Source organism: Hypanus sabinus, chromosome 2, assembly GCF_030144855.1.
Source record: "Hypanus sabinus isolate sHypSab1 chromosome 2, sHypSab1.hap1, whole genome shotgun sequence".
In the NCBI taxonomy this organism is placed as follows: Eukaryota; Metazoa; Chordata; class Chondrichthyes; order Myliobatiformes; family Dasyatidae; genus Hypanus; species Hypanus sabinus.
Window position 1 is genome coordinate 46,576,695 of NC_082707.1, and position 26,996 is coordinate 46,603,690.

Here is a 26,996-nt window from a genome sequence, read left to right on the forward strand (position 1 = left end):
TTCTGTTCTGGAGTCAGTAATTCTAAGTTCCATGGAATCTCATTTTAAGTTATTAACTTCATCAAAAGGGACCAGTAACTCAGGCGAGGGCTCAAACCTGGCAAAACCTTCTAGAATCTAACCAGTAAATCTTGAATTTGTTAGATTGAATAGTTGGAAAAAAATAATGCAAGGAGTGTGATGTTCTGTTTCCAAGACACTACGCAGTAGGTTGTATAATTGAAAGTGTGGTGTATTACTCATTTCTCTCACAAGTAAGATTTGTTTTGCTCATTTTATTGTTGTTGAAAATAATAGAAGAACTGCTGTGTGACAATGCTCAAAAATTCTAAGCACCAAATCAATTTTTTATTGAATAAAAATTGTGGTAGAATTATTTATGTTGCAATTCTGCTGCGGTGAGAGTACAAACGAATCAATAGGTTCAGAGAGTTAATGCACACAAATAAAAAGAACATTGTAACAGAAGCTGGCTCCACTGTTAAGTCTGTAACCTATTTTCATGTAACCTTTAATATACATTTGACCTCTAGAAAAGGAGAAGGACAAGAATGATACAATACCTGGCTGATTGGTGCCATAATTGGGCACTATGGGTGATGCTTTGCATCTGTTTTGATGTCCTTTGCTTGCATAGCGTGCTGCACTGCCTCAATTTTGGGAAGGGCACTAGTGCATGTCATGCTATCACTTGGCGGTAGGTAAGTCATGACATCAATCAACATGCAGCGCTGATTTAATGTCAATTTCTTCAAATGTGTCATGTGTTTAATATGCATGTCTGAGCAAACGTCCTGCAACAGGACAGGCCACTGACCTGTCCCATTTAAAGGTGTAACCAGTACTAGCTAGTCATTGAATGTTAACTCAAGTGATGTGCTTCCAAAATTCTCCAGGCTTTGAAAGTAGTAGAAGGAGCCTTTTAGAGCTCATGGAGTTTGTACTCAGGACTTCTCCAATGACTCCCAAAGGTATGGAAGCCACCCTACAATGTGTACTCTGCAGGACATATGCAGAGCAGAGCAATCTGCATAGAGAGGGAGGAGCAAGGAGAGAAAGACTCTCGACACCAAGGGAAGCCAAATCCAAAACTCACCTCTGAGGATGTGAAGCACGTATGATTCTTCACCATCTTGAAAGAAAGCAACCGTCAGAGTGAGCAGGCAGCTTGGCCAAATTTGCAGCCTTGCTAATGAAGCAGGGTGACTTTGCATTGTGGACACCACAAATGAATTCAAAGGTGGACTTGCACTTTCTAGATGTCTACTTGGTCCGTGACCTACACATACCTCAGGCTGATCAGTGGCCGGTATCCATGCTGTGCCTGCTTGTGGTGCACATTTGTCTGAACTCTGAAGTGTTTCTCAAGTGGTCAAACCTTGAATGTTGGAACAATGTTGACCAGTATTGAAGGAATTTCAGATGGCCACAGGATGCAACCTTGAATATCACTTGCCCTTGAAGTCAGGACCTCAGTCTGTACTTCCTCGTCTCAGCAACAATAGCCTAAGCTGATAGATTGGATGATAGACAACTGCAAGAGTACCAGCAGAATGATCATAGTAGTAGTGAGAGTAGATAATAGATTTGTTCTTCACAAAGTCATAGCAACAACCAAAGTGGTACTACAACAATCATTAACAGCCCTGGAGCTGGACTGCAGGGATCACATAAGTCCTTTTCAATACCGGCATTCACATTCATGAAAGAATTATTCTGAGCTTGCCCAGCAAGTGCAAATTCACCTTCAGTGTATAAATTCTGGGCTTCCACTGCAGCAGCCTAACATGTATAGCCTCTGCTTATTGTGCAGCAGCAGCAGAGACAAGTCTCATTAGATAGCTCATTGTGGCTAGGTCTGGCTGAGTTCCAAGACCTGTACAAACCTGAAGCATTGGTCTCTTCCGTATTCCTTGCTTATTCCTCCTTGTGTGGAAGATGCCGGGGAAGATAGCTGAATGCAGTAAGCATTCGACGTCAGCCTTCTTTCACAGGCTGAGCTTCCTGAGTCTACAGCAAAGCTCGCTATATGAAGTTTGGTATTTCTGGTACCCTTTTGCCTTGCCCTGGCTGCAGCACACTCATGCCTAATTACGCCCCAGATACCAATTACATCTCCTGTAGAAATGTACTTGAGCTGGTGAACATGGAAATGGAGTAGGAGCAGGGCCTTCTCGTCACTGTCTTTGCACTCTTTTATCACCAACACCCGAATGAATGGGTTGGTTGGTGGTGCAGAAAGCATATGAAAAGCTGTATGTTTATACTACAAGCCAGTTGTCAATCAGATATTGACAAGTGGATAATTGAGCTCGGGCTGAGCATGAACTGGGATGTGAGAATGAAGATTAAGAATGGAAACTCATCCTCTCAAACAATCTTTGACTTGCCGCTGGCAATGAACTTTGTCTGCAGCGAAGTGAAGTGTTGCACCCACACCTATTGCTTGCCAGCTTGTTGGCGCTGGTACTGATGCTGGGGGTACAGCTGTATGTGTCTTGCTGCAGGCATTAGTGTCTGTGCTGGCTGATGCCGTTCATGGTGCTGGTACATGTGCTGGCTTTGGTGCTTGTTGCTGGCACCAGTGCTGGACCTGTGGTGTTACTGGTATTGGCTCTGCCTCAGTTGCTTGCTCTGGTCCTGTGCTGGTGCTGTTAATACTCTTGGCAGTAGTGGTTGTATTGTTGCTGTTACTCACACAGGAGATGAGGCTGGTTTTGGTGTAGGCTCTAGTCTTAGCACCGATGCTGGTGCTAGTGTAGACGCTGGCACTGGTGAGCCCAGGTTCTGGCACTAGTTGTGTCCACCTAATCCTGATAGAGAGAGGTGTCTTTCAGTGTCACAGATGTGTTTGGGTGATGTGATTGCCATACTGGAATAGTTGGGAAGTTACAGAATACAACCACAAATCTTGGAGCACTGGTTAGTGTGTGTGTTTATGAAGCTTAACTCCAAAAGTTGAATGATAGAGAAGTTTTGTTGGTTACTGGTGGAAGGCAAGTCAATGTAATATTACAGACACTTTTTGTGAGACATGGCGTTTGAAGATACTATGCATGTGAGATCTTTGCAGTTTTTGCTATAGGCCCTTGACCTGTCTTGAGTCAAAATGAGTACAGGTCATCTCTCTTCGCAATCATATTCACTGCATGAATCCAGAATCACATGTGGCATCTTACACTTCCTGAAGCTATACCATGTCTACCTACTATCAAGAGATCTAAGATAATTTTCATTGCCAAATTCTCTCAACCTATTCTCATAGGGCATGCTTCCCAATCCAGGCAACATCCTTGTAAATCTCCTCTGCACCCTTTCAATAGTTTCCACTTCCTTCCTGTAGTGAGGTGACCAGAACTGAGCACAGTACCCCAAGTGGGGTCTGACCAGGGTCCTATATAGCTGCAACATTACCTCTCAGCTCTTAAGCCTAATCCCATGGTTTATGAAGGCCAATGCACCGTATGCCTTCTTAATCACACAGTCAACCTGCGCAGCAGCTTTGAGTGTCCTATGGACTCAGAACCCAACATCCCTCTTAGGAGATGCAATGTGATTTTAAGCTGTTTAAACCAATTTTAGCTGTTTGGAGACTCTGACAAAATTAGAATGCACAATGAGAGCTGGCAAAAGTCTGATATCATGATGATAAAGAAAGCAACAATTTGGGGTGCAGCAGATTGAATGGTTGTAGAAATTTTGGGAGTTCTGATCTCCTTGCTGATTTATAGAATTATCCACATGAAGAGTATAAGACGTATTAGCAGAATTAGGCCATTTGGCCGAACAAGTCTGCCATGTCATTTGAACATGGCTGATTTATTTTCCCTCTCAACCCCATTCTCCTGCCTCCTAGCTGCCATCTTCTTGTAAGATTTCACATGAAGTAATTTGGGAGCTGAATGCAATATTCTCCAGAAGGGTGCCAAGATTTTGATATGAGATTAACTCATTTCCATTACTTTGGATGTAGGCAGTTTGTGCCGTCAGCAGTATACTTTTGTGCAGTAGTCAATAGTAACAAATCTTAATTAACCAGTGTTTATTTAACCTCTAAATTGGGTATGCTGGCATCAATGAATTTCAGATTTTGCCCTAAACAGAGCTTACCAATGCCCTCAAAAATATTGTGGTCCACATGCCTTACCTCACCAATGACCATCTGCACGTGAGATACAATTCATGAACTGAGAAAGTGTCCATGAGGCATGGTGCTACTGTTTGGAAAACATGCCATTTCCATCTCTGGCATGCCTGATATTCTCACCATTATTGGATACTGCATCTTATCCTAATTAAAAACAGTGCAATGTACATCAATTCAGAGCTACCAGATTTATGATCAATAAGAAAAAATCTATTTTGTAGCTGAATGATTGATCATTCAATTTACAATTAACAAGAGAGGAATCTAAAGTTCATAGACATTTGATGTTATTTCCTGGGCTCTTGGCGTGTAATGAAATAGCGCCACCTGTTGGCAATAACAACAAATACCGTATTCAATTACTGATTTTTCACTGAGGACAGAAGCCCAAGACCCTAAATAATGAATATTTACTTGTTTTCTCAATATGATGGTTTAAGCCAAAGGCTGGTGAGGTAAAATAGTCTGCAGTAACCTTTTAAAAATAGCGTGAGTAAATTTAATTAGAATTTGTTATAGCCTTTCATTTTATGCTAACCTTATATTTGATTTCTTAATGAATCTGGACATAGTCATAATAAATTTGACAAAATTATAATGGAATATGGCATCTTAATGTAGCCTTCGTGGAATGAGCTAATAAAAGTAACATGTACATATTTCAAATTCACCTCACATCACTTTGAACTGGAGTAAACAGCTTTGAGATACTGTTGTGGGATTTCCAAAACAATGATTGATGAACTTGCCCTTTTTCTAGAATTGCACCCTTGCAATATCTAATTTTTAACTTTTATATTCACATTAATTATATGGTTATTATTAGCTTCTAAAATTGAAGAGATAATTTGCATTTATATAGAGCCTTTCATGACTGTGAGATATCACATAGTACTTCAAAATAAATTAAGAATTATTTTTGAGGAATGTTCACTGCCATTAAGGAGGGATTCAGAGCAGTTAATTTGTTTATAGCAAGCTGTAATAACATTGAAGAAACAGGAATATTTTAAAATGCCAATAAGTAATCTTACGGAATTCAATGCTCGGAATTACTTGGATGTCAAAAGTGAAGGCTTGAGTTTAATTAGAAAAGATCATTTAGATTCTTTGTTTAGTTTCCCGCTCCCTTATTCTACTTTAATACGCTTTTTCAAGGCCCTTAGCTGCACTGTATTCAAATGGAAGTTGTGATTTATGGGGATGACATCACAGCCTTTGCCTTCATTTTTCCTTCTTTTTTGTCTATGCACTTTGGAGAACTCAATGGAGAGAAATGTGTTTTCTTGTGTTTTCCACAGGGTTGAGGAAAACATGAGTGGCATAATAAGATCAAAATTGTTTGGGGAAGCTGTGTTTGGCAAGACGGATTTCCCACAACAATTTCACTCAATAAGCTGCACAAGTAATATGGCACTGTGATCATAATTCAGTGTGGAGTGAGGCAAATGTGAAAAAGAATACTGGAAACTTGACTTTGGCCCTGTTACAAATTAATCTCCTGTTCACAAATTAAGCAGAATCAAGTTCTGCACTGGTGATAAAATCTTACCCCAAAACCACAACTAATGAAATCCAAGTTAGAATTTGCATTCATTCATTCCCTGCTATTATCTGTCAACAGCAAAAAACAAATTAAGCTACCTTTACACACGGCTGTTACTTTTTGAATTTTAAAGTTAAACATAATATATTCTCAGCTGTGGTTAAAGTATAAGATATACTGAAATGAAAGGGTGAAAGTATATTATTCCATCAGTTAACATCTTACAGAATATAAGGCAGTACATTCACCTATTGCCCCCATTTTTCTATGTTTATTCCACATTCCAATGCATTTTAATCTAATTTTATGCTTGAATCTTTGCGTAGGGAAGATCTGATGATTTGTGATGTGCTAATAGAGAAATATATCCCTAAACAATTAATGAAACATGTTTTTGCCATCATCTCAATAACTACGGTATTTCTTCACTGTTAAGGAAAAACCTCTGGCTAGAAATCGCTGTTTATGTACATTTCTAACCCTAATTTGCATACTAATCAATTTTGCAATGATCCTTAGTTTCTACTAGTGATTGCACGGGAAGGAGGTGTGCCCAGACCTAGAGGGAAACACAGTGACTCCCATTTCCCACCACAGATCCCTCCTTTCTTTACTTTCATGGAGTCCTTTGCTGCTGCTCTCTGAGAGTGTTCTCTGCTAGCTGCCCACGTTTGCAAATGTGTGGAATAAATTTTGGTACTAGATAATTTTTAACTTCTCACTAATTTCCTTCCTTTTTGTTAGTTCTGCAAACTGTGCCAATGTAGCCCAAACAAAAAGGGCGAACTCAATTTCTAAATGTTTACCTCAGTGCTATGCGTGCAACAAATGGATAATAAACAAAGGGGGTCGATGTTGAATTGTGATGTACCTTTAGGTTTTGGACTGCTGTAGTGTAGTCTGAATCACACTGAGAGTGGGCTTCACGTATTCTCTTATGGAGGTTAATCAGAGGATTTATTGCTCTTGGAAAAAACAACCTAGGTTTTGACGTGTGACTTGTGACAAATGAAGCATGAAACATACTGGATTTAAAACACTTTGGAGCCTCAATGGAGGGAAATGTGCTTTTTTTTGTACATTCCACAGAGCAGAGAAAAAACATGAGTGGCTGGATAAAATCCAAATTGTTTTGAGGGAGCTGTGATTCGGGAGGTGTGATTTCCCACAACAATTTCACCCAATTATCTGCACAAATAATGTGAGTATAATTCGATGTAGAGTGTGGCAAATGTGAAAGAGAATCCTGGAAGCTTGATCTTGGTCTTGTTAAAAATTATTCTCACATTCAGAAATTAAGCAGATTCAATTCGTTCCATAACTTTTGTTGTTAATTTGATTTCTTTGTGGGTCAAATGATGTACTTCTACATCATTTAGCAAGGACAGTTTGCCAGGATGCTTTCATAAATTATAAATTATCCATTCTAAACCCAAAAGAAATAAAACACAAGTGGCAAATGTTTTCTCTCTGTTAATATTAGCCGATTCATAAAGAATGGATTTAAAATTATTGTTCTACAATAGTTGGTGATCAGAAAGCATGTGGCCAACTACTAGCTCTGAATTTTGCCCAGAAACCTATTAATCATATCGAATATGTTATTTTCTTCTAACCTCAGATCTGCTAAAGGTTATGGAGTACAGCATCTTATTGTTTCATAAAGAAATACCTGTTAACATACATGGTTATCAATTTAAAAATCCATAAATTAGAAATATGCTAAGCTTCTTGAAATAAGCTTCTTGAGATCCTTATTATTTGGATACTAAAGATCCATCAAGATTCTTCAGGATAAGGGTAGCATGGTAGCAAAGTAGTTAGAGGTGGCAGAATAACATAGTAGTACGGGTAATGCTATAGCAGTGCCAATGACCCAGGTTCACTTCTGCCACTATCTGTAAGTAGTTTCTTTAGAGTAAGACTGCCCTTCAAACTTACTCAACGCTTATCAGGTGTTTACGAGAATGACTTACACAAGTTGACTGGACCGGAAATGACTTTGCCACATCTAAATTTTGTGATTAGGGTAATGTGTAGAGGTCCATCTGTCTTTTTTTACTTTTGTTTTAATATTGCAGTCATCTTCTAACTGAATAGTTGGCTTGACTATGCCAAGAAAGGCACTTAAGAGTCAACCACATTGCTGAGGGTAGCGAGCTGCATGTGGGCCAGAATGGGTAATGATGCAGATTTCATTCTGGGAAAGACATTCCTGAAGGAGATTTGTTTTTAAATTAATTGGTGGTCATCACTTGCAAGGTGACAAATGGTGATCAGCTATCGATGTAATACAATTTGGTAAGAATCTGCATATTTAAAACTGCCAGGGGAACTAATTTGAACACATGCAAGTAAACTATTCTGGTGTGAAAGTTTAGAACAAAGGACACAACCAGAAAATTAGGGATAGATCATTCAGTAATGAAGTCACACTGCATGTTTCACATAACTTAGTGACAATGTAACTCCCTCAAAAGATAATTGGCAGGTCAGCTTTTTTTGAACTATGCTCCCAAACAATGGAATTTAATACTATTTAATAATAATTTAATAAAACTACGAGGGATGCAGACTCAGTTGACACTTTTAAATGCCAGCTCAAAACGTGTTTATTTAACCCTGCTTTTAATACAGAAACATCTTTTATCTTTTATTTTTACGTTTGCACGTTATTGTAAAGCACTTTGAATTGCATTCTCTAGAATACTAATATATTATTAGTATATAATATTTTTTATTATTAGTTTGTAGGTTTGGAGATTGTCGCAACCAATTGAAAAATTAAGGACTGGGATCAACAGTTTTCCACTGCTACAGGATACAGAGATAAAACAGGACAACTGAGTTCACACATCAAACTTTGTGCTTGCGTGCGTGCGTTGCTTTTTAAATACATTTTATACCATCCTAAATTATTTGATCAAGCTTCAGCAAATGAATCTTTGGAATCAAAGATCGGAAAGAATACGATATGATTTCACATTAGACCTTTAGTAAACTAACTGTTTGCAAGACAAGCAATGAATCGAGACTAAAATGATGGAATATGGACCACCCCTGCTGCCACGCTGCCCCGGAACCTCGGATTCCGCGTTCTTGTTCTGATCGGACGGATTTCAGGGGAGCACACCGGTTGTTATGGCGTGTGTGGCGTGAGCAACGGACGACCAGCTATGGGCAAGAAAAAGAGCGGCAGCGGCGGTGGTCTGGGGCGGGCCATCATCCGCGAAAAGAACCAGTTAGCCAGGAACCCGAGGAAGGCGAACGACTGGGTGAGTGGCGAGGGACTGTTTACTGTAGGGAAGCAGAGCTCTCCCCATGTCCCGAACTCCCCCGACCCTGCTTAAGGCTTTGACTCACTTCGGTGATAATCATTCCCTGTTACCTCCAACCCTCTCTCCTATTCTTCCACCATAAAAGCACTGAACTTCCTTCCACATCGAATGGATAGTCTCGCATTTCCCTATCTACTAACTTCTCGGGCCCCGAGTTGTACTTTTTAGTAACTTGATAACTGTCGAATCTGGCATCGGAATCAAGAGTTATTATCACCGGCATGTGTCGTGAAAACTTAGCAGCAGCACACTGCAGTACATGATGATATAGAAGGGGGAAAAGTAAATCAATTGCAGTAAGTGTATGTCTGCAGATTAAATAGTTAGATTAAAAATAGTGCAAAACAAATAATATAAAAGAGTGAGGCCGTGATAGTGGGTTCAGTGCTCATTTCAGAATCGAATGGCAGAGGGAAAGAAGCTGTTCCTGACTCGCGGAGTGTGTGCCTTCAAACTTCTGTACCTCCTACCTGACGGTAACAATGAGAAGAGGGCATCCCCTGGCCGATGGGGGCCCTTAATAATGGACACCTGCCTTTCTGAGGCACTGCTCCTTAAAGGTGTCGTGGATACTGCGGAGGCTAGTACCCAAGATGGAACTGACTTATTTTCCAACTTCCTGTAGCTCCTTTCCATCCTGTGCAGTAGTGTGCACACCCCCCACACACCTTACCAAACAGTGATCAATGCACTTCATCTAAATAATTAAATTTAGAATTGGCTGGCAGACAGACAACATGTAACCAGTCCTTTTCTAAGTAGTAGGCAGTGACAATTATAAACACGAGAAATTCTGCAGATGCTGAAAATACACAGAATGCTGGAGGAACTCAGCAGGTCAGGTAGCATCTATGGAACTGAATAACCAGTCAATGTTTTGAGCAGAGACATGTTTTTCATGTTCGTGTTCTCAGGACTGGAAAGGAACGGGGAAGATGCTAGACGAAAGAGGTGGGGTGAGGAGAAGGAGGATAGCTAGAAGGTGATGGGGGAAGCCAGGTGGATGAGAAAGGTAAAGGGCTGTAGAGGAAGGAATCTTCCTCTACACGAATAGGAAAGGAGAGTGGACCATGGAAGAAAAGGAAGGAGGAGGGGACCCAGGGAGAAGCAGGTGAGAAGAAGCAAGAGGAAGGAAAAAGTTTATTTACCCAGAAGGGGAAATCATGCCATCAGGTTGGTGGCCACTTAGGTGGAATATAAGATGTTGCTCCTCCACCTGGAGGGTGGCCTCATCGTGACACAAGAGGAGGCCATGGACTGAAATGTCGCACAGGAATCGAAATTAAAATGCTTGGTCACAGGGAAGCTCTGCTTTTGGCTGAAGGAGCAGAGGTGCTCGATGAAGTGAACCTCCACTGATGGGCCTCACCAAGTTAGGGGAGACTGCATTGGGAACACTGGATGCAGTTGACAACCCCAGCAGTGATAATTGCCAAGTTTATTGCTAGGACCCCAGCTATTCATGTTATGTTTAGATTGGGGAATTAAGTGCAATATCAGGAAATCTGCAGACAACGTTATGAAAGAAAGCTTGCAGGAAGCTGAGAAGGCAAAGAGTACCCTGCTTCTTAGAAACATAGAAAACCTACAGCACAATACAGGTCTTTCAGCCCACAAAGCTGTGCTGAACACATCCCTACCTTAGAAATTACTAGGCTTACCTATAGCCCTCTATTTTACTAATCTCCATGTACCTATCTAAAAGCCTCTTAAAAGACCCTTTCGTATCCGCCTCCACCACTGTTGCCGGCAGTCCATTCCATACACTCACCACTCTGAGTAAAAAAATTTACCCCTGACATTTTCTCTGTACCTACTCCCCAGCACCTTAAACCTGTGTCCTCTTGTGGCAACCATTTCAGCCCTGGGAAAAAGCCTCTTACTATCCACACAATCAACGCCCCTCATCATCTTGTACACCTCTATCAGGTCACCTCTCATCCAATGTCGCTTCAAGGAGAAAAGGCTGAGTTCACTCAATCTGGTTTCATAAGGCATGCTCCCCAATCCAGGCAACATCCTTGTAAATCTCCTCTGCACCCTTTCTATGGCTTGCACATCCTTCCTGTAGTGAGGAGACCAGAACTGAGCACAGTACTCCAAGTGGGGTCTGACCATAGCTGCATTTTCTTAAAATGAAGAAAATTAATTATTGAAGCAGTGATGTCTTGCTGGAGTTGTAGAGGGTTTTGGGGAGACTATGCCTTGACTATTGGTCATTTTGATCTCCTTCCTTGAGGAAGGGTATTCTTGCCATTGAGGGATTACAGCAAAGGGTTCACCTGTCTTATTCCTGGGATTTGAAGACTGATGTATGGGGACATATAGGCTTGAATTTTTTGGGGTTTAGAGGAACGGAGAGCAACTTACTGAAGCATTAAATCCTGATGATGGGATAGTGCAGAATAAATGAATGAATGTCTACTGGAAACCAGTACATCCCCCCTTTCCCTCTTCTCCCTAAACTCTGATTTCATAAAGCAATTTCATGAAAGCCAGGATCAAATCTGAGTACACCACATTGCTCACTGTAACACCTTTCATGAAGTTAGTCACGTCAGTGGTAGGGAAGCTGTTGGAAATATGATTTATGAGCATTTAGAAATACATAGCTTAATTAGGGACAGTTGACATGGCTTTGTGCAGGATAGGTTTTGTCTTATTAACTTGATTGAGTTTTTTGAGGAGGTGACTGTGGTGATCAAAGAGGGTAGAGCACTGGAGGTTGTCTATGTAGATTTTCATAAGACATTTGATAAAGTCCCTTGTGATCATCTCATCTAGATGATTCTGGTCATTTTGACTCAGAATTGGGTTGCCCATGGAAGGTGGAGCATTGAAGTCATTGGTTCTTATTCTGGGTGGAGGTTCTTGACTAAAATAGTGCCACAGGGATCTATACCGAGACCTCTGGTCTTGATTGCGGATTGGTAGCTTTACTGAGAGTATAAAAAAAATGGTGGTGTTCTGGATAATGTAAAAGTTGTCAAAGGATACAGTGTGATTATAGATCAGTTGCAGATGTGAGTTGCAAAATGGCAGACAGTTTAATCCAGGTAAGTGTAAGGTGTTGCACTTCGGGAGATCAAATGCAAATAGAAAGTACACATTTAATGGCAGGACCCTTAACTGTATTGATGTACAGAGGGATCTTGGGTTTGAAGTCCATAATGTTTAAGAGTTGATAGGATGGTGAAGAACGTGCATAGCATGTGTGCCTTCGTTAGTTGAGGCATTGTTTTGAGTCACAAAACTAAGTTGCAGCTTTATATAATTCTGATTAGGCTGTGTCTGGAGTATTGCATTCAATTCTAGTCATCTTTTATAGCAAGGGCATAAAGGCTATGCAGAGATCTCAGAAGATGTTTACTAAGCTGCTGCCTGGTCGAGAGCACATGTGCTAAAAGGAGAGGTTGTACAAACTGGGGTTTTTTTCTCTGAAGCAGCAGAGCCTTCTGAAGGAAATTTATAAAATTAGGAAGGCATAGGGAGAAAGTTCAAAGGAGATGTGTGTGAAAGTTTTGTTTTTACAGAGTGTCTGGAATGTAATGCCGTGAGTCTGATGAAGGCATATATGATAGAGGTGTTTAAAAGACTCTCAGATAGGCATGTGAATGGAGAGATCTAGATTATGTGCACAAATAGTTTGATGAGTCGTCATGGATTTAAGAGCCTATTCCCCTGCTCTGTTGTTCTGTATTCTGTGAACACCCATGCAGCCAGTGAACTTAACTTTATGACTTTTTCTGATTTTCTCATCAATGGAAATATTCTCTCCATCTCCTACTCTAAACCTCTAATTATTTTGAACATATTTAATCATGTAACTTTTCAGTGTTTCTGTTCTGAAGACAGGCCTAGCATCTTCAGGTGTTTTAGGTCACTTACGTCTCTTAAGCTGGTGCCCACTTTTCTACACATTTATTAAACCACCACATCATTCTTAAAGTGCGGAATCCTGCACTGGACCCAGTGCACATTGTGAATAACTTGTTTTCTCAAGATGCTTTGCTTTTGTGCTCCATACCTCTTTATGAAGTCCAAGATTCTTTACATCTTTTCTCAATCTGCATGCCACCTTCAGAGATACTGTATTAATGAATATTGATTCATCTGTTTAGATTTGTATCCTTCGTATGAAACGTCTCTTCATCCAACGGCCGAAGTGAATCACTTCAGTTTTCTACCATGTACTTAGTCTGTTAGTCCTCTTGAAGTAAAGTGTTACCCCCCCCCATTTTGTATTAACTATCCTTACAGATTCGTCACCTTTATGTTTTGAAATTACATTTTGCACAATACAGTCATTAATATACACAAGGAAAAGCAGTGGTCCCTGCATTTGCTCTGGTGAACACCACTAGTTATCAACCTTCAAATGGGAAAACAACTGTTCATCATGACTCTTTTCTGCTCCTAAATCAATTTCTAAGCATGCTGCCTTTGCCCCTTTTATTTAATTAGCTTTAACATTCCTCTGTGGGTATTGATTTTATTAGAGTGCACTGACAGATAACTGCTGTTGTTTGGTTCTAATTCTCCTATTTATGCCACCTGTAGCTTCACACAAGTGAACTGAATGATGGGTATAACTGGGGACGGCTCAACTTGCAGTCTGTGACAGAACAAAGCACTCTAGATGAATTCCTGGCCACTGCAGAACTGGCTGGCACAGAGTTTGTGGCAGGTAAGAAATTAATTTTTGATTTTTGCAGTAATGCAGATGGTTATATACTGGCTGTATTACTGGGTCAGCAAGGTGGTGGCATGAGAACAGATCCTGTCATGAAAATGGGGACTTTAAATTCAGTTATCAAAAATTTTCATTCCATTCACAGTAACCTTGAAACTACTAGATTAAATAAACTACCTGTTTCACTAATGTCTTTAAAAAGGGATCTATCAGTCAGACCACATGCCCAAATGCAAACACAAGAAATGGATGCAGAGATAAGCCATTTAGTTCTTCAAATCTACTCTTGACAATTAGGTAAAATTATTTACCTGATTATCTCAGATGCAATTTTCCTACCTTATTCCCACATCCCTTTATTTCCTTTGATTTGTTAGTAGAGATCTGGAAATGAAATCAATGGTTGAGTCTCAAGTAAATTCTGTGCTGTCAGTGTGTCTAGGGTTTTACTGTGTTTCGCAGGACATGCAGGAATCTGAGAGTTGCTTCATTTCCAACAGTGGAACACCAGTTGTCTGTTTGGAGTAACTGGAAATAGTCAACTCAGTCAAGCCGCTGCTTTTCCTTTAATTTCACTTCAGCTGATGCCTTCACTTTCCTACCTCAAGGTGGAGCTTCATGAGCTCGAGTAAAATTGTTGTCTCTGAATATCAGAGGCATGAATTGTCTTTGAATTGCAATCTCTGAATATGAGCGGAATTTGCTTCCATGTGAAACTCACTATACACAGGAAAAAGTTGATTTACCTTTGTAATAAAAAAGAGAGAAATTTGGGATATTAAGACAGCAATTATCCATAGCTAACATTCTAATGGAACAGATGATAACATTTTTGTTCAACTAATATAGCAACTACATATACTGCTTATTCGGCAATAGGTGAATCAACATGAAGATGCCAATGGTTCTTTTGTTGACAATTTAGGAAGTACTTTCATGAACAAATGTTTTGTTGCAACAGCTTTAGTGTCCTGTCCTAACTGGAGGTTTAAATTTATCTTCCAATAGAGAAGCTTAACGTCAAGATTATTTCTGCGGAAGACAGAACTGGTTTGCTAACAGCTGAAGAAAACAAGAAGATCAAGAAACTCCAAGAAGAGAACAAGCAGTTTCTGTGCATACCCAGGAGGTGGGCAAGTACTCAGTTTGAGTTTTGAGACCCTTTGATTTATAAGAGCAATGGGAGTGCAACACAAAAGTGTTTTGCTCTTGGATTTTTTTTTCAAGTGCAGAAAGCTCTATACTTTATGAATATGCTTGCTTTCTCTATGCTGATCAATGACCCCTTTAACATTAACTCTTCACCTTGCATTCATTAAGTTGTAACAATCTTTAAACTGCTCTTTCTCATAGCTATGACACACCAAAGTTCATCTGATTATACAGTAACTTGTTCCATTCCCTAAAGGATTTTAAAGCATTATTTTCAGTTGTAGTGTTGCAAATAAAGTATAGCTTTTGAGGTTGAGGATAGCTTTAGTTACTTATATATTAATTCAGCTGGCAAATTCTGCCCTCTTAGATCTCATCTAAGATCTGGCTGTCCATGCTCTAAATGTTCACTAAGATATGATCATCCAAAATCTTAGTGCTCACTGATATGTCTTGATCAAGCTTTAATCTTAAAACTATTTAGGTTTTCACATCCCTTTATAGCTTCATACTCCCAGTCTTTATAGTCTCTTCTCCATCTTTATAATCTCTTCCAGTCCAATAGTATGATACCTTGTCTTCCATTAGTGTGGCATCTTGAACATCGAGTTTAATTGCTCCAACAATGATGGCAATGTCTTTTGTTTTGAACCTGTACTCAAGAATTTTGTTCCTGAATCCCTGTCACTCTTTCCTTAAGACACAACTTAAAACGAACAATTTTGACTGAACTTTTGTGTGACTGCACTACTATGTGTCTTGGAATTAAAGTTTGTTGATGATACTGCTGTTAGGAGCTATCTGACATGTTACCAGTGCACCAATGTAAATAAGAGTGTATCTCATTTTCATAGCTCAAAATCACGTCAAGTGCTTTACCCAGTTTATTCCTACACCAGGTTGTTCAGTTTACAAATTTTTTTGCTGCTTTATATTGCTTCCATTGAAAAGCTAAATGATTTCACAATCTCTCTTTCCTGGGAATGTCTGATTGCTGAATTAGCAGTGAATTTGCTCTATTAATGCTAATGGTCATATGTGAAAATTGTTTTAAGTTTTATCTTTTCCTCAATTGCTTATGTTTCCTGTAGACCTCATTGGGATGAGAATACAGCTGCAGAAGAACTGCAAAAAGCAGAAAGGGAAAGCTTCTTAGAATGGAGGAGACAATTAGCTCAGTGAGTATTGTAGATTATATAATTTGTAGTCAGCTGACATGCTCTGCATCTGGTTGATATTTCTTGTAATAAGATTTATTATTGGTTTATTACTTTTTTTGTTTTTGGGTAGCAATATAATGTCAAAACAAAAATTACTCTAAATTACAAAATTAAATACTGCATACAAATGGAATGATAAGGTAGTGTTCAGAAATATGATGGTGGAGGGTCAGAAGCTGTTTCTGAATCACTGAGTATGTGTCTTCAGGCTTCTCTGTCTCCTGATAGCAGGAGCAAGAAGGCGGCATGTCCCAATTGGTTAGGAACCTTGCTTGACAGATGCTACCTTGATGGTGGCCTTTTGAAAGTATTCTCTGGTGTCGAGGGTTGTGCCTGTGGTGGAAATGCTGAGTTTACAACCATCTTTTTGACAGATAGACAGACAGGCATACTTTATTGATCCTGAGGGAAATTGGGTTTCATTACAGCCGCACCAAGAATAGTGAAGAAATATAGCAATATAAAGCCATAAATAATTAAATAATAATGTTAATCATGCCAGGTGGAAATAAGTCCAGGACCAGCCTATTGGCTCAGGGTGTCTGACACTCCGAGAGAGGAGTTGTAAAGTTTGATGGCCACAGGTAGGAATGACTTCCTGTGCCACTCAGTGTTACATCTCAGTGGAATGAGTCTCTGGCTGAATGTACTCCTGTGCCTAACTAGTACACTATGGAGTGGATGGGAGTCATTGTCCAAGATGGCATGCAACTTGAACAGCATCCTCTTTTCAGACACCATCGTCAGAGAGTCCAGTTCCACCCCCACAACATCACTGGCCTTACAAATGAGTTTGTTGATTCTGTTGGTGTCTGCTACCCTCAGCCTGCTGCCCCAGCACACAACAGCAAACATGATAGCACTGGCCACCACAGCCTTGTAAAACATCCTCAGCATCATCCGGCAGATGTTAAAGGACCTCAGTCTCCTCAGAGATGGCTCTGACCCTTCTTGTAGACAGCCTCAGTGTTCTTTGACCAGTCCAGTTTATTGCCAATTCGTATCCCCAAATATTTGTAATCCTCCACCATGTCCACACTGACCCCTTGGATGGAAACAGAGGTCACCGGTGCCTTAGCCCTCCTCAGGTCCACCACCAGCTCCTTAGTCTTTTTCACATTAAGCTGCAGATGATTCTGCTCACACCATGTGACAAAGTTTCATCTTCGTGAATTGAGTGTGATTTTTGTATATAAATTTGATAAATATTGAAAATGAAGAGCAGTTTTGATTCCTTTCAGATCTGAGTCTTAGAAGGTCACTATTGAGCATGGGCAGGCAATGGTAAATTACTGGGATTTATTCTGCTGCTTATTTAATTATTTTCAATTTTCTTCATTCTGATTCTGTGGGTTGCTCATTGGCTTGCAGTCCAGGGAAGGTGAACTGAAACTTGGTGATTTTTTGTGTATAAATTTAGTTCAGACTTGAGTTCTGAAAATGCAAAATATTAAATACTTGCCCATGTCCTCACCCTTCCAACTGTGTGGCAGGAATTTAGTAATGATTTTTCAAAATGTCTGCTGTAACTTTTGAATGTGATTTGAAGAGATCCTGAAAAAATAATGTATAGAACAGTTGGTCAAAAGTGAGAGTGGCACTGAAAATCTCTGGTTTTACTTGATACCCAGCTTACTCAAGTGCAAAATATACAAATTTGCCCTTGAAAGTATTAAGTTAATCTTATCACTGTGACTTTTTAAATAAGTTTTCATCTGCCACTGATTTGTGACCACCATGGTGTATTTTTTCTGCAAGACTTAATGCACAATATTCTCATTTTCCCTTATTTATAATGTGTACATCAACTAAAAATCTGGTGATAATACATTAAAAATTGTTGCTTTTTTGCATTTAAGATTAAGAAACCTGGATAAAGACTTGCCTTTTGTTCTATTCAGTTTAAATAGCAGGATAATTTTGAGTTAAGGTTCTATTTAGGGAGAATTTCATGTGTAACTTTAAACTTGAAAGCAAAATAATTGATTTTTATCTTGACATTTGTGTGCCAAATTAGAGCATGTTGCAACACAGGATAGGTCAGAAGACTCCAAAACTACTTTTATGCAAGAGTTACTATTTTGGCAGATCAGTTTTTTGTCGCAAATAATTAGTCACTTTTTATAGATTCTGGGATGGAAATTCTGTGCGTATGTCACTCATGTTTTACCATCATCATACCGAGACAGATTTACAAGTTCCCTTTTTGTCCAGGCTGGAAGAGGAAAGAAACCTGATTCTTACACCATTTGAAAAGAATCTGGACTTCTGGCGTCAGCTGTGGAGAGTTATTGAAAGAAGGTACGCTATGTAGAAACTTCATTCCCTGCAGTGGCCATGCAGCATTCTTTTCGTATTCAATCCTCTTCCCATATCATTTGCCTTCAAAAGCTCATAATTCTGAACCAGTTCTGCATTTGAATAGTTTTTATAATTCCATAATGAATTCTACCAACTTTGAAATATTTCCTGCCCTGTTGGGGTAACAGTAAGTTCTGTCAGATATTTAAAAAAAAAATGTCTTTAACATTCTTCCATGCTAAATCTATAAACGTGTCCAGCTTTACTAGATTAACTTAACATATTTAAAATGTTATCTTTCATGCATCATTGCCAATTGTTCATTCATTGCTCTGAACTTGTGCATTAGTGTAATATGTATCTTGAAAATTTCTCTTATATTCCCCTTTCTCTGAATTTTCTAACTTCGTCTGAGAACTTATTGTGGCACAAGGGTGTGTTAAATAAATCATACAGGCTAAACTGGTTGACTTTAATTGTAAACTTGTGGATTAAAGTTTCATTTTTGATCATAGCTGTGTATATTGCAAGTGTTCAGTTACTTATCATGGGTTGTATTTAAAAGTACTTAAAATTTGAGTATTTTGGCTGTATCTTTAAATTGTGAATGTATTTATGTTTTTTTTTTGTGCAGTGACATCATTGTTCAGATTGTTGATGCTAGAAACCCACTGCTTTTCCGGTGTGAAGATTTGGTGGGTAAAAATTTAGTTACTGCCTCTTTGCCAACAGTGCATGATTTCACTCATTCTAAAATGCAGAAATCATTCAAATAATGTGATTGTCCTTGCTGAGTTATGTTCTACATTGTGTAGAACTGTCGTGTGAAAATATTGTATTTATATTTTTACAGTTTTAATGTTGTTGCCTTGGAATAAATAAAGGGTTCTTTAAAATGTTAAAGTTTCACATTTGAAAACTGCATTGTAATGACAGGGCATGAACACGAGTAAGTCTGCAGATGCTGGAAATCCAGAGAAACACACACAACGTGCTGGAGGAACTCAACAGATCAGGCAGCGTCAATGGCATTGAATAGAGAGTTGATGTTTTGGGCCAAGGCCCTTCTTTAGGACTGAGAAGGAAGGGGGAACATGCCAGAATAAAAAGGTGGGGATCGGGGAAAGAGGCTAGCTGGAAGATGATTGGTGAAGCGAGGTAGGTGGGAAAGATCAAGGGCTAGCGAAGAAGGAATCTTATAGGAGAGGAGAGTGGACCATAGGAGAAAGGGAAGGTGGAGGGACCCAGGAGAAGTAATAGGCAAGTGAGAAGAGATGAAAGGTCAGAGTGGGTAATAGAGGAAGGGGGGTTGGGTAGTTTGTTTACTGGAAGAAGAAATTGATGTGCATGCCATCTGGATGGAATTTAAGCTGTTGCTCCTCCACCCTGAGGATAGCCTCATCTTGGTACAAGAAGAGGCCATGAACCGGCATGTTGGAACGGGAATTTGAATCAGAATTAAAATGCTTGGCCACTGAGAAGTCCTGCAAGTGGCGGGTGGAGCGGAGGTGCTCGACGAAGCGGTCCCCCAATTTGCATTGGGTCTCACAAATGTAGAAGAAGCCGCATTGGGAGCAGGGGAAGTGTTGCCTCTCCTGGCAGGATTGTCTAGAGTCCTGAATAGAGGTGAGGGAGGAGGTGTATGAGGCAGGTACAGTGGCATGCAAAAGTTTGGGCACCCCTAGTCAAAATTTCTGTTACTGTGAATAGTTAAGTGAGTCGAAGATGAACTGATCTCCAAAAGTCATGAAGTTAAAGATGAAACGTTCTTTTCAACATTTTAAGCAAGATTAGTGTATTACAGTTGGTCCTCCTTATCCGCGGATTCTGCATGTGCGAATTCAACCAACTGCGAATCGCGAAAACCCGGAAATGCTCTTCTAGCACTTGTTGTTCGAGCATGTACAGACTTTTTTCTTGTCATTATTCCCTAAACGATGCAGTATAACAACCATTTTACATAGCATTTACATTGTATTAGGTATTATAAGTAATCCAGAGATGATTTAAAGTATATGGGAGGATGTGCGTGGGTTATTGTGCATTGGGATCGAAAAAAATCGGAAGTTCTCTTACTAAATAAGTTGGAACAGGTACATCCGGTGTTATTTAGTGTCAGTTAGTCAAACGTTTGTCTTAGTATATAGTATATATTTTACCTTTCTATACATACAAAACACTTAAGAACGTATGTTTCAGCGCTGGGCTCAGGAACAGAATTTCCCAAGTTCGATCGAGTGACAGATCGCTCCCGAGTGTACTCTCCTCCGTGCTGGTTTGATGTGGAGGATCAAAAACCTGAAACCCCAAAACCCAATAATTAAACCACTGCGTTGCTTAGTAACAGTTGTAGCCTTCATCAGGGCAGGGCCTTTCTCACTTTATCCTTTAAAATTGTTCCGATGGTTGACGGACATAGCCTAATGCTTTTCCAATGACCGATGGCGTTTCACCTCTATCTCATCACTTTATTATTTCCACTTTATTTTCTTTGTAATTAATTTTTTTTATTGAAGTTCATCAAACAAACATTTCCATAAGATGTATTTCAGACATTGTACATATACATCATATAATCATATATATCACAAATCTCCACGAAGTATTTATCTGAGGTATACACTTACAGAAAAAAGTGGAAAGAAAAAACAAGCAAAAGGAAAGAACTATGTACAAGTAGGGAGTGATCTTTTTTTTTTACAACGGATTCATTGATTTGTGAGAATAAAATCAGGCCTATGAGGCATTATGTAGTTAAACCATTTTTCCCCAGTATGAATCAAATTGTTCCAGCTTATGATTAACAGCTGCAGTTATCTTCTCCATTTTGTAAATGTCCATTGTAATTTCCATCCATGTATTTAAAGTTGGGCTCTCCTGTGATAACCATTTCCTAGTAAGAGTCTTTTTACCAGCCACCAACAGTATATTCATTAAATATTTATCTCTTGTCAACCATTCTTGAGGTATATATCCAAAATATATGGTCTTACTCTCCAAGGGTATTTCACATTTAAAGATGTCTTGTAGGGCATTGTGTATCCCCCTCCAATGTTTTTTGATCACAGGGCAGTCCCAAAAAATATGATAATGATTTGCATTTTGATTTCCACAATTTCTCCAGCAAACATGGAGGTTACTATCATAATGGGATTTCTGAGAGGTTGTAATAAAATATCAAGTTTTTCCATCCAAACTCCCTCCATTTCTGTGAATTGGTACACTTTCATTCAGAGCTCTGGCGCCGGGTCCTAATGTCCACCGCACTGAGACAGGTTAAATACGGTCTGGGGTTCCACTGGGTCCTAAGGTCCACCGTATTGAGACAGGTTGAATAAGGGACTTGAGCATCCGCAAATTTTGGTATCCGCGAGGGGTCCTGGATAAGGAGGGCCGACTGTATTTTTGTTTTGTATAATTTTAGAGTGAAAGAAAGGAAAGGAGCACCATGCAAAAGTTTGGGTACCCCAAGAGATATGAGCTCTCAGATAACTTTTACCAAGGTCTCAGACCTTAATTAGTGGGTTAGAGCTATGGCTTGTTCACAATCATTGTTAGGAAAGGCCAGGTGTTGCAAATTTCAAAGCTTTATAAATACCCTGACTCCTCAAACCTTGTCCCACCAGTCAGCAGCCATGGGCTCCTCTAAGCAGCTGCCTGGCACTCTGAAAATTAAAATAAATGATACCCACAAAGCAGGAAAAAGCTATAAGAAGACAGAAAGCATTTTCAGGTAGCCGTTTCCTCAGTTTGTTATGTAATTAAGAAATGGCAGTTAACAGGAATGGTGGAGGTCAAATTGAGGTCTGGAAGACCAAGAAAACTTACTGAGAGAACTGCTCGTAGGATTGCTAGAAAGGCAAAAGACCTTCAGGAAGATTTAGCAAACTCTGAAGTGGTGGCACTGTTCTACTGTGCAGTAACATCTGCACAAAATGACCTTCATGGAAGAGTTGTGAGAAAAAAACCTTTCCTGCATCCTCACCACAAAATTCTGCATTGGAAGTTTGCAAAGAAACATCTAAACAAGCCTGATGCATTTTGGAAACAAGTCCTGTGGACTGATGAAGTTAAAATAGAACTTTTTGGCTGCAAAGGTATGTTTGGAGAAAAAAGGGTGCAGAATTTAATGAAAAGAATACCTCTCCAACTGTTAAGCACGGGGGTGGATCGATCATGCTTTGGGCTTGTGTTGCAGCCAGTGGCACAGGGAACATTTCACTGGTAGAGGGAAGAATGTATTCAATTAAATATCAGCAAATTCTGGAAGCAAGCATCACACCATCTATAAAAAAGCTGAAGATGAGAAAAGGATTGCTTCTACAACAGGATAATGATCCTAAACACACCTCAAAATCCACAATGGACTACCTCAAGAGGCGCAAGTTGAAGGTTTTCCCATGGCCCTCATAGTCCCCCGACCTAAACATCATCAGAAATCTGTGGATAGACCTCAAAAGAGCAGAGCATGCAAGACGGCCCAAGAATCTCACAGAACTAGAAGCCTTTTGCAAGGATGAATGGGCGAAAATCCCCCAAACAAGAATTGAAAGATTCTTAGCTGGCTACAGAAAGCGTTTACAAGCTGTGATACTTGCCAAAGGGGGTGTTACTAAGAACTGACCATGCAGGGTGCCCAAACTTTTGCTTCGGGCCCTTTTCCTTTTTTGTTATTTTGAAACTGTAAAAGATGGAAATAAAAAAGTCATCTTGCTTAAAGATGTGTCATCTTTAACTTTATGCCTTTTGGAAATCAGGTCATCTTTTACTCGCTTAGCTATTCACAGTAACAGAAATTTTGACCAGGGACAAATGGGCAAGGGAATCACAGAGGAAGTGATCCCTGCGGAAAGTGGAGGGGTGGGGGTAAGGATATGCTTAGCGGTAGGATCCCTTTGTAGATGGCAAAAGTTGAAGAAGATAATTTGTTGGATGCAGAGACTGATGGGTTGGTAGATAAGGACAAGAAGAAGTCTCACTGTTATGGTTGCCCAAAGATGGGGTGAGTGTGGACATACAGGAAATGCAGGAGATGCGGGTGAGGGCGGCATCACTAGTGGAGGGAGGGAAGCCCCGTTCTTTAAGGAAGGAGGGCATCTCCGAAGTCCTGGAAAGGAAAGTCATGTCCTGGGAACAGATGTGGCAGAGGTGAAGGAACAGAAAAGAGAATAGCATTTTTACAAGAGATAGGGTGGGAAGATGTATAGTTGAGATAACCTTGTGAACCAGTAGGTTTATAAAATATGTTGGTTGACAGTTTGTCTCCGGAGATGGAGACAGAAAGATCGAGAAAATGGAGGGAGATGTGATGACAGGGTAAATTATACTTGAAGGGAAAAGTGGTGATCTGAGAGTCACACTTCATAATTATTCATGGATAATGTAGTTTAAGGTCATCTGAATGAGATGCTGGAAACAAATTAAGCACTATCAGCAGAGAGAAACAATTATCATCTGAGACCCTTCAGAATGGAAAAAAAAGAGTTGAGTTTTAAGTTGCTGCGAGGTTGGGGGAGGCATGGAAATGACAAAGGGAGTATTTTTGAGTGAGGCTAGAGTCCCTCTGGATGTAAATCTAGAGATTATCTGGTCAATGGGTTAATGAGAGCAGTAGTGAGAGATAAAAGAGAAGGTGAAACAGGGGATTCAGAAATTGAGAATCGTAACAGGAAGATAAGCTATGAAACGTCGAGCTGTTGGACGTGTTTGGCAGGTGTAGCAATGTTAACAGAGAGAGGAAAACCAGCATGATGGGTGATGGTGACTTGCAGCAAAAATGGTTAGCATGAATACAGAGAAAGCAAATTTGTTGAACTCAGTCTGGAGCACCCAGACTACAGTCTACTGTAGTCTACAGAACTCAGTGTGTCAAGCAATATCTGTGGGAGGAATTCCAGATTCCAGCATCTGTAATCCCTTGTGTCTCTATTGTTGAACTGAATATGACCAGAAGGTTGCAATGCACCTGAGCAGAGGTAAGATGCTGTTCTTTAAGCTTCTATTGGGCCTCATTAAAACAGTGCAAAAGACCACAATTAGATCAGAATAGAGTGGTAGGTTATGGGGAGCTCTGAATCTCTCCTGTGGACCACAACACGGCCAATTGGTCTCTTCTGTAGCCTGAACTGAACATTTCCGACAGTGCTCTATGACCCAACTTTGTTATTTTTACTGTATTTTCACTCTCTAATTATGTATAACTTACACATTTTCTTTCCAAATGCCTCTATTAACCCACTGACCAGATGAACTTGCCATGGTAATTATTGCCTTTTCTTATCAGAATGATTCCCCGTGTCCTATTGTTTCTCTCACACCTGCCCTGCAATATAAAACTATTTTCTTTTCTCATTTTTTCATGGTGGTCAACCAAAAATGTTAACTTTTCACTGTCACAGTTGTTTCCTGGCTTTCCATCAATTTTATTTCAAGTTTTTAGCATCTGCAGTTTTTTGGTATTTCATTAAAGTTATCTAAAACTAAGTAAATTTACTTATTAGCATTGTAATCATTAAATCTTACTAGTTATTGCTCCTACCTTGCCAAGTGAACTTTTGAAGTTGTTTAAGTTTTTGTATTCATATCACTACCATGTTTGCTTTTTCTCTGATTGCCTCACTATTCACAGGTCAAAAAGATATTTATAACCCATTCTCAAATTGTATTTCAAAATTTCATGCCCGTTACTTTGTCTCCCAGCTGCCTCTGCTGATTTGATCTGATCTGAGATTTCTGCTGGCCTAGCACAACTATTAACATAAAGAAGCATTCAGGTTTGCAGATCACATTTCATTCAGCTGTCTTCCCTACATTTCTGTGTTAACTTCTCCATTCTTGAACGTTATCTTCACCTGTTGCTCTTGGCCTATTGGTGTCAAAGTCGTAATTTAGTCTCCAGCTACAGATACTACTCGGCTTTCAGCCTGTTTTTGAACTCATGCTGCCTTCGAGTGTTAGTTCGATTAACAGATTATTATATTTGACTGCAGCCTGAGAAGCTATTTTGTATGTAAAGTACAGAATATTGTACTCACACTGAAATGAGAAAAGCAGATTGAAAATATGAAAGGTGTGCAGAAAGGGCGAGACATTATGGAAGAGAAAGTATTGTGAGAGAGTAGTGAATACAAGTAAAGGTGTACATTTTTTTTTATAGACATGAATACCAGAGATGTGATGTAGAATATACCTGAATAATGCTTGTCTTCTCTGATTGTGTTCTACTTGATCAAAATAATCCTCCTAATTTTGCTGATTTTTAAAGTTTTCTTCAAATCTTGTGCTATTGTTTTAGGAACGATATGTGAAGGAGATCCAGAAGGATAAAGTCAATATGATACTCCTGAATAAAGCTGATTTGCTGACTCGTGCACAAAGGAGAATTTGGGCCAAATATTTTGCTGCGGAAGGTATCCGAGTGGTTTTCTGGTCGGCCACAGCAGAAGCAAAAAGGCTAGATGCTGAAGCCAAGGTAGGCAGAAAAGTACATCGTAAGAGCATTATCTTTTGCATCATCACTCCAGGGCTCTACCTCTCTTTCATACCTACAACTGTGTTGATATTCAACATTTTTCCTCTATTTAAAAGATTATTACAAAAGTACATATTGAATCATAGAGCTGTAACTTTCTACTACCATACTTAATATATAAAAACTAGGGAAGACTTAAAACGTCCTTTAAATAATATTACTTTTGTCCATTAATAGAATAACAATTGTTTTCTGACAGATATTTCAGAGATTATTTTGCTAAGCCTCTAAGTAATGACATTGTGGGTTCTCTGCAGCTGAGTGATGTTTAGAGTTTGTCATTTATAGCAATAAAAGATAAAATGGTAGTTAAATCAACTGTCTCCTGACAAGTATGATGTTGCAGTGTGTGATGTTCAAAAGAAGGGACCTGTGGTTCAAAAGGCATTGTGCAGTAAAGTGGGAATACAGGCTGATTCAGATATAAATAAATAAAGGTAGCATTCTTTCTTTCATTGTGGAAAAAGAAGGATTTAGAATACAAATTTAAAATGCTGTTAAATTTGGGAAATTGTTAGTTATATTTGGAGCATTATATAAAATTTCTGTGTGCCTTAAAACATTCTGTGCAGATTTATCATAGTCATAAAGCACTACAGTACAGGAACAGGTCCTTCAGCTTATCCAGTACATGCTGAACTATTATTCTGCCTGCTCCCATTGACCCGCACCGGGGCCAAAGCCCTTCATACCCCTCCCAAGTTTCTTTAAATGTTGAAATCAGCACTTCTGCTTGCACTCTCTCCACCCTGTGAAGATGCTCACCATTAGGTTCTCCTTAAATATTTCACCTTTTATCCTTATGTGACCTCTTGCTCTAGTCTCACCAAATCTCAGTGGGAAAAGCCTGCTTACGTTTACCCTATCTATACCCTTCACAATTTTGAAGGCAATTGTGATAATCTTGATAGGAGAAGATACTTGAGACACTGAAGTAGAGGAAGCTAAGAGGACATTTTATGAAAATGTTTAAAACTAAATTACTATTGTGTTGAATAAAGCTTAACTTTTGTTTGTCGTGGGTAGTCATTAATGCAGCTGAGAGTTGGAGAGAGATCTGTTGGCTTG

At 39.5% G+C, this 26,996-nt stretch overlaps 1 protein-coding gene across 1 annotated transcript in view; it reads left to right on the forward strand.

Annotated features, from left to right (window-relative positions):
* The window catches only part of lsg1 (large 60S subunit nuclear export GTPase 1), a 40,167-nt gene that overhangs the window by 1,364 nt on the left and 11,807 nt on the right, over positions 1-26,996 (forward strand). The window contains exons 2-9 of the mRNA XM_059945442.1: positions 6,783-6,894; positions 8,441-8,968; positions 13,592-13,718; positions 14,733-14,853; positions 15,968-16,054; positions 18,311-18,397; positions 19,032-19,092; positions 25,692-25,868. Of these exons, the coding sequence (XP_059801425.1) occupies positions 8,870-8,968; positions 13,592-13,718; positions 14,733-14,853; positions 15,968-16,054; positions 18,311-18,397; positions 19,032-19,092; positions 25,692-25,868 (759 nt within the window). The 5' untranslated portion in view covers positions 6,783-6,894; positions 8,441-8,869. The remainder of the gene's footprint in view (positions 1-6,782; positions 6,895-8,440; positions 8,969-13,591; positions 13,719-14,732; positions 14,854-15,967; positions 16,055-18,310; positions 18,398-19,031; positions 19,093-25,691; positions 25,869-26,996) is intronic.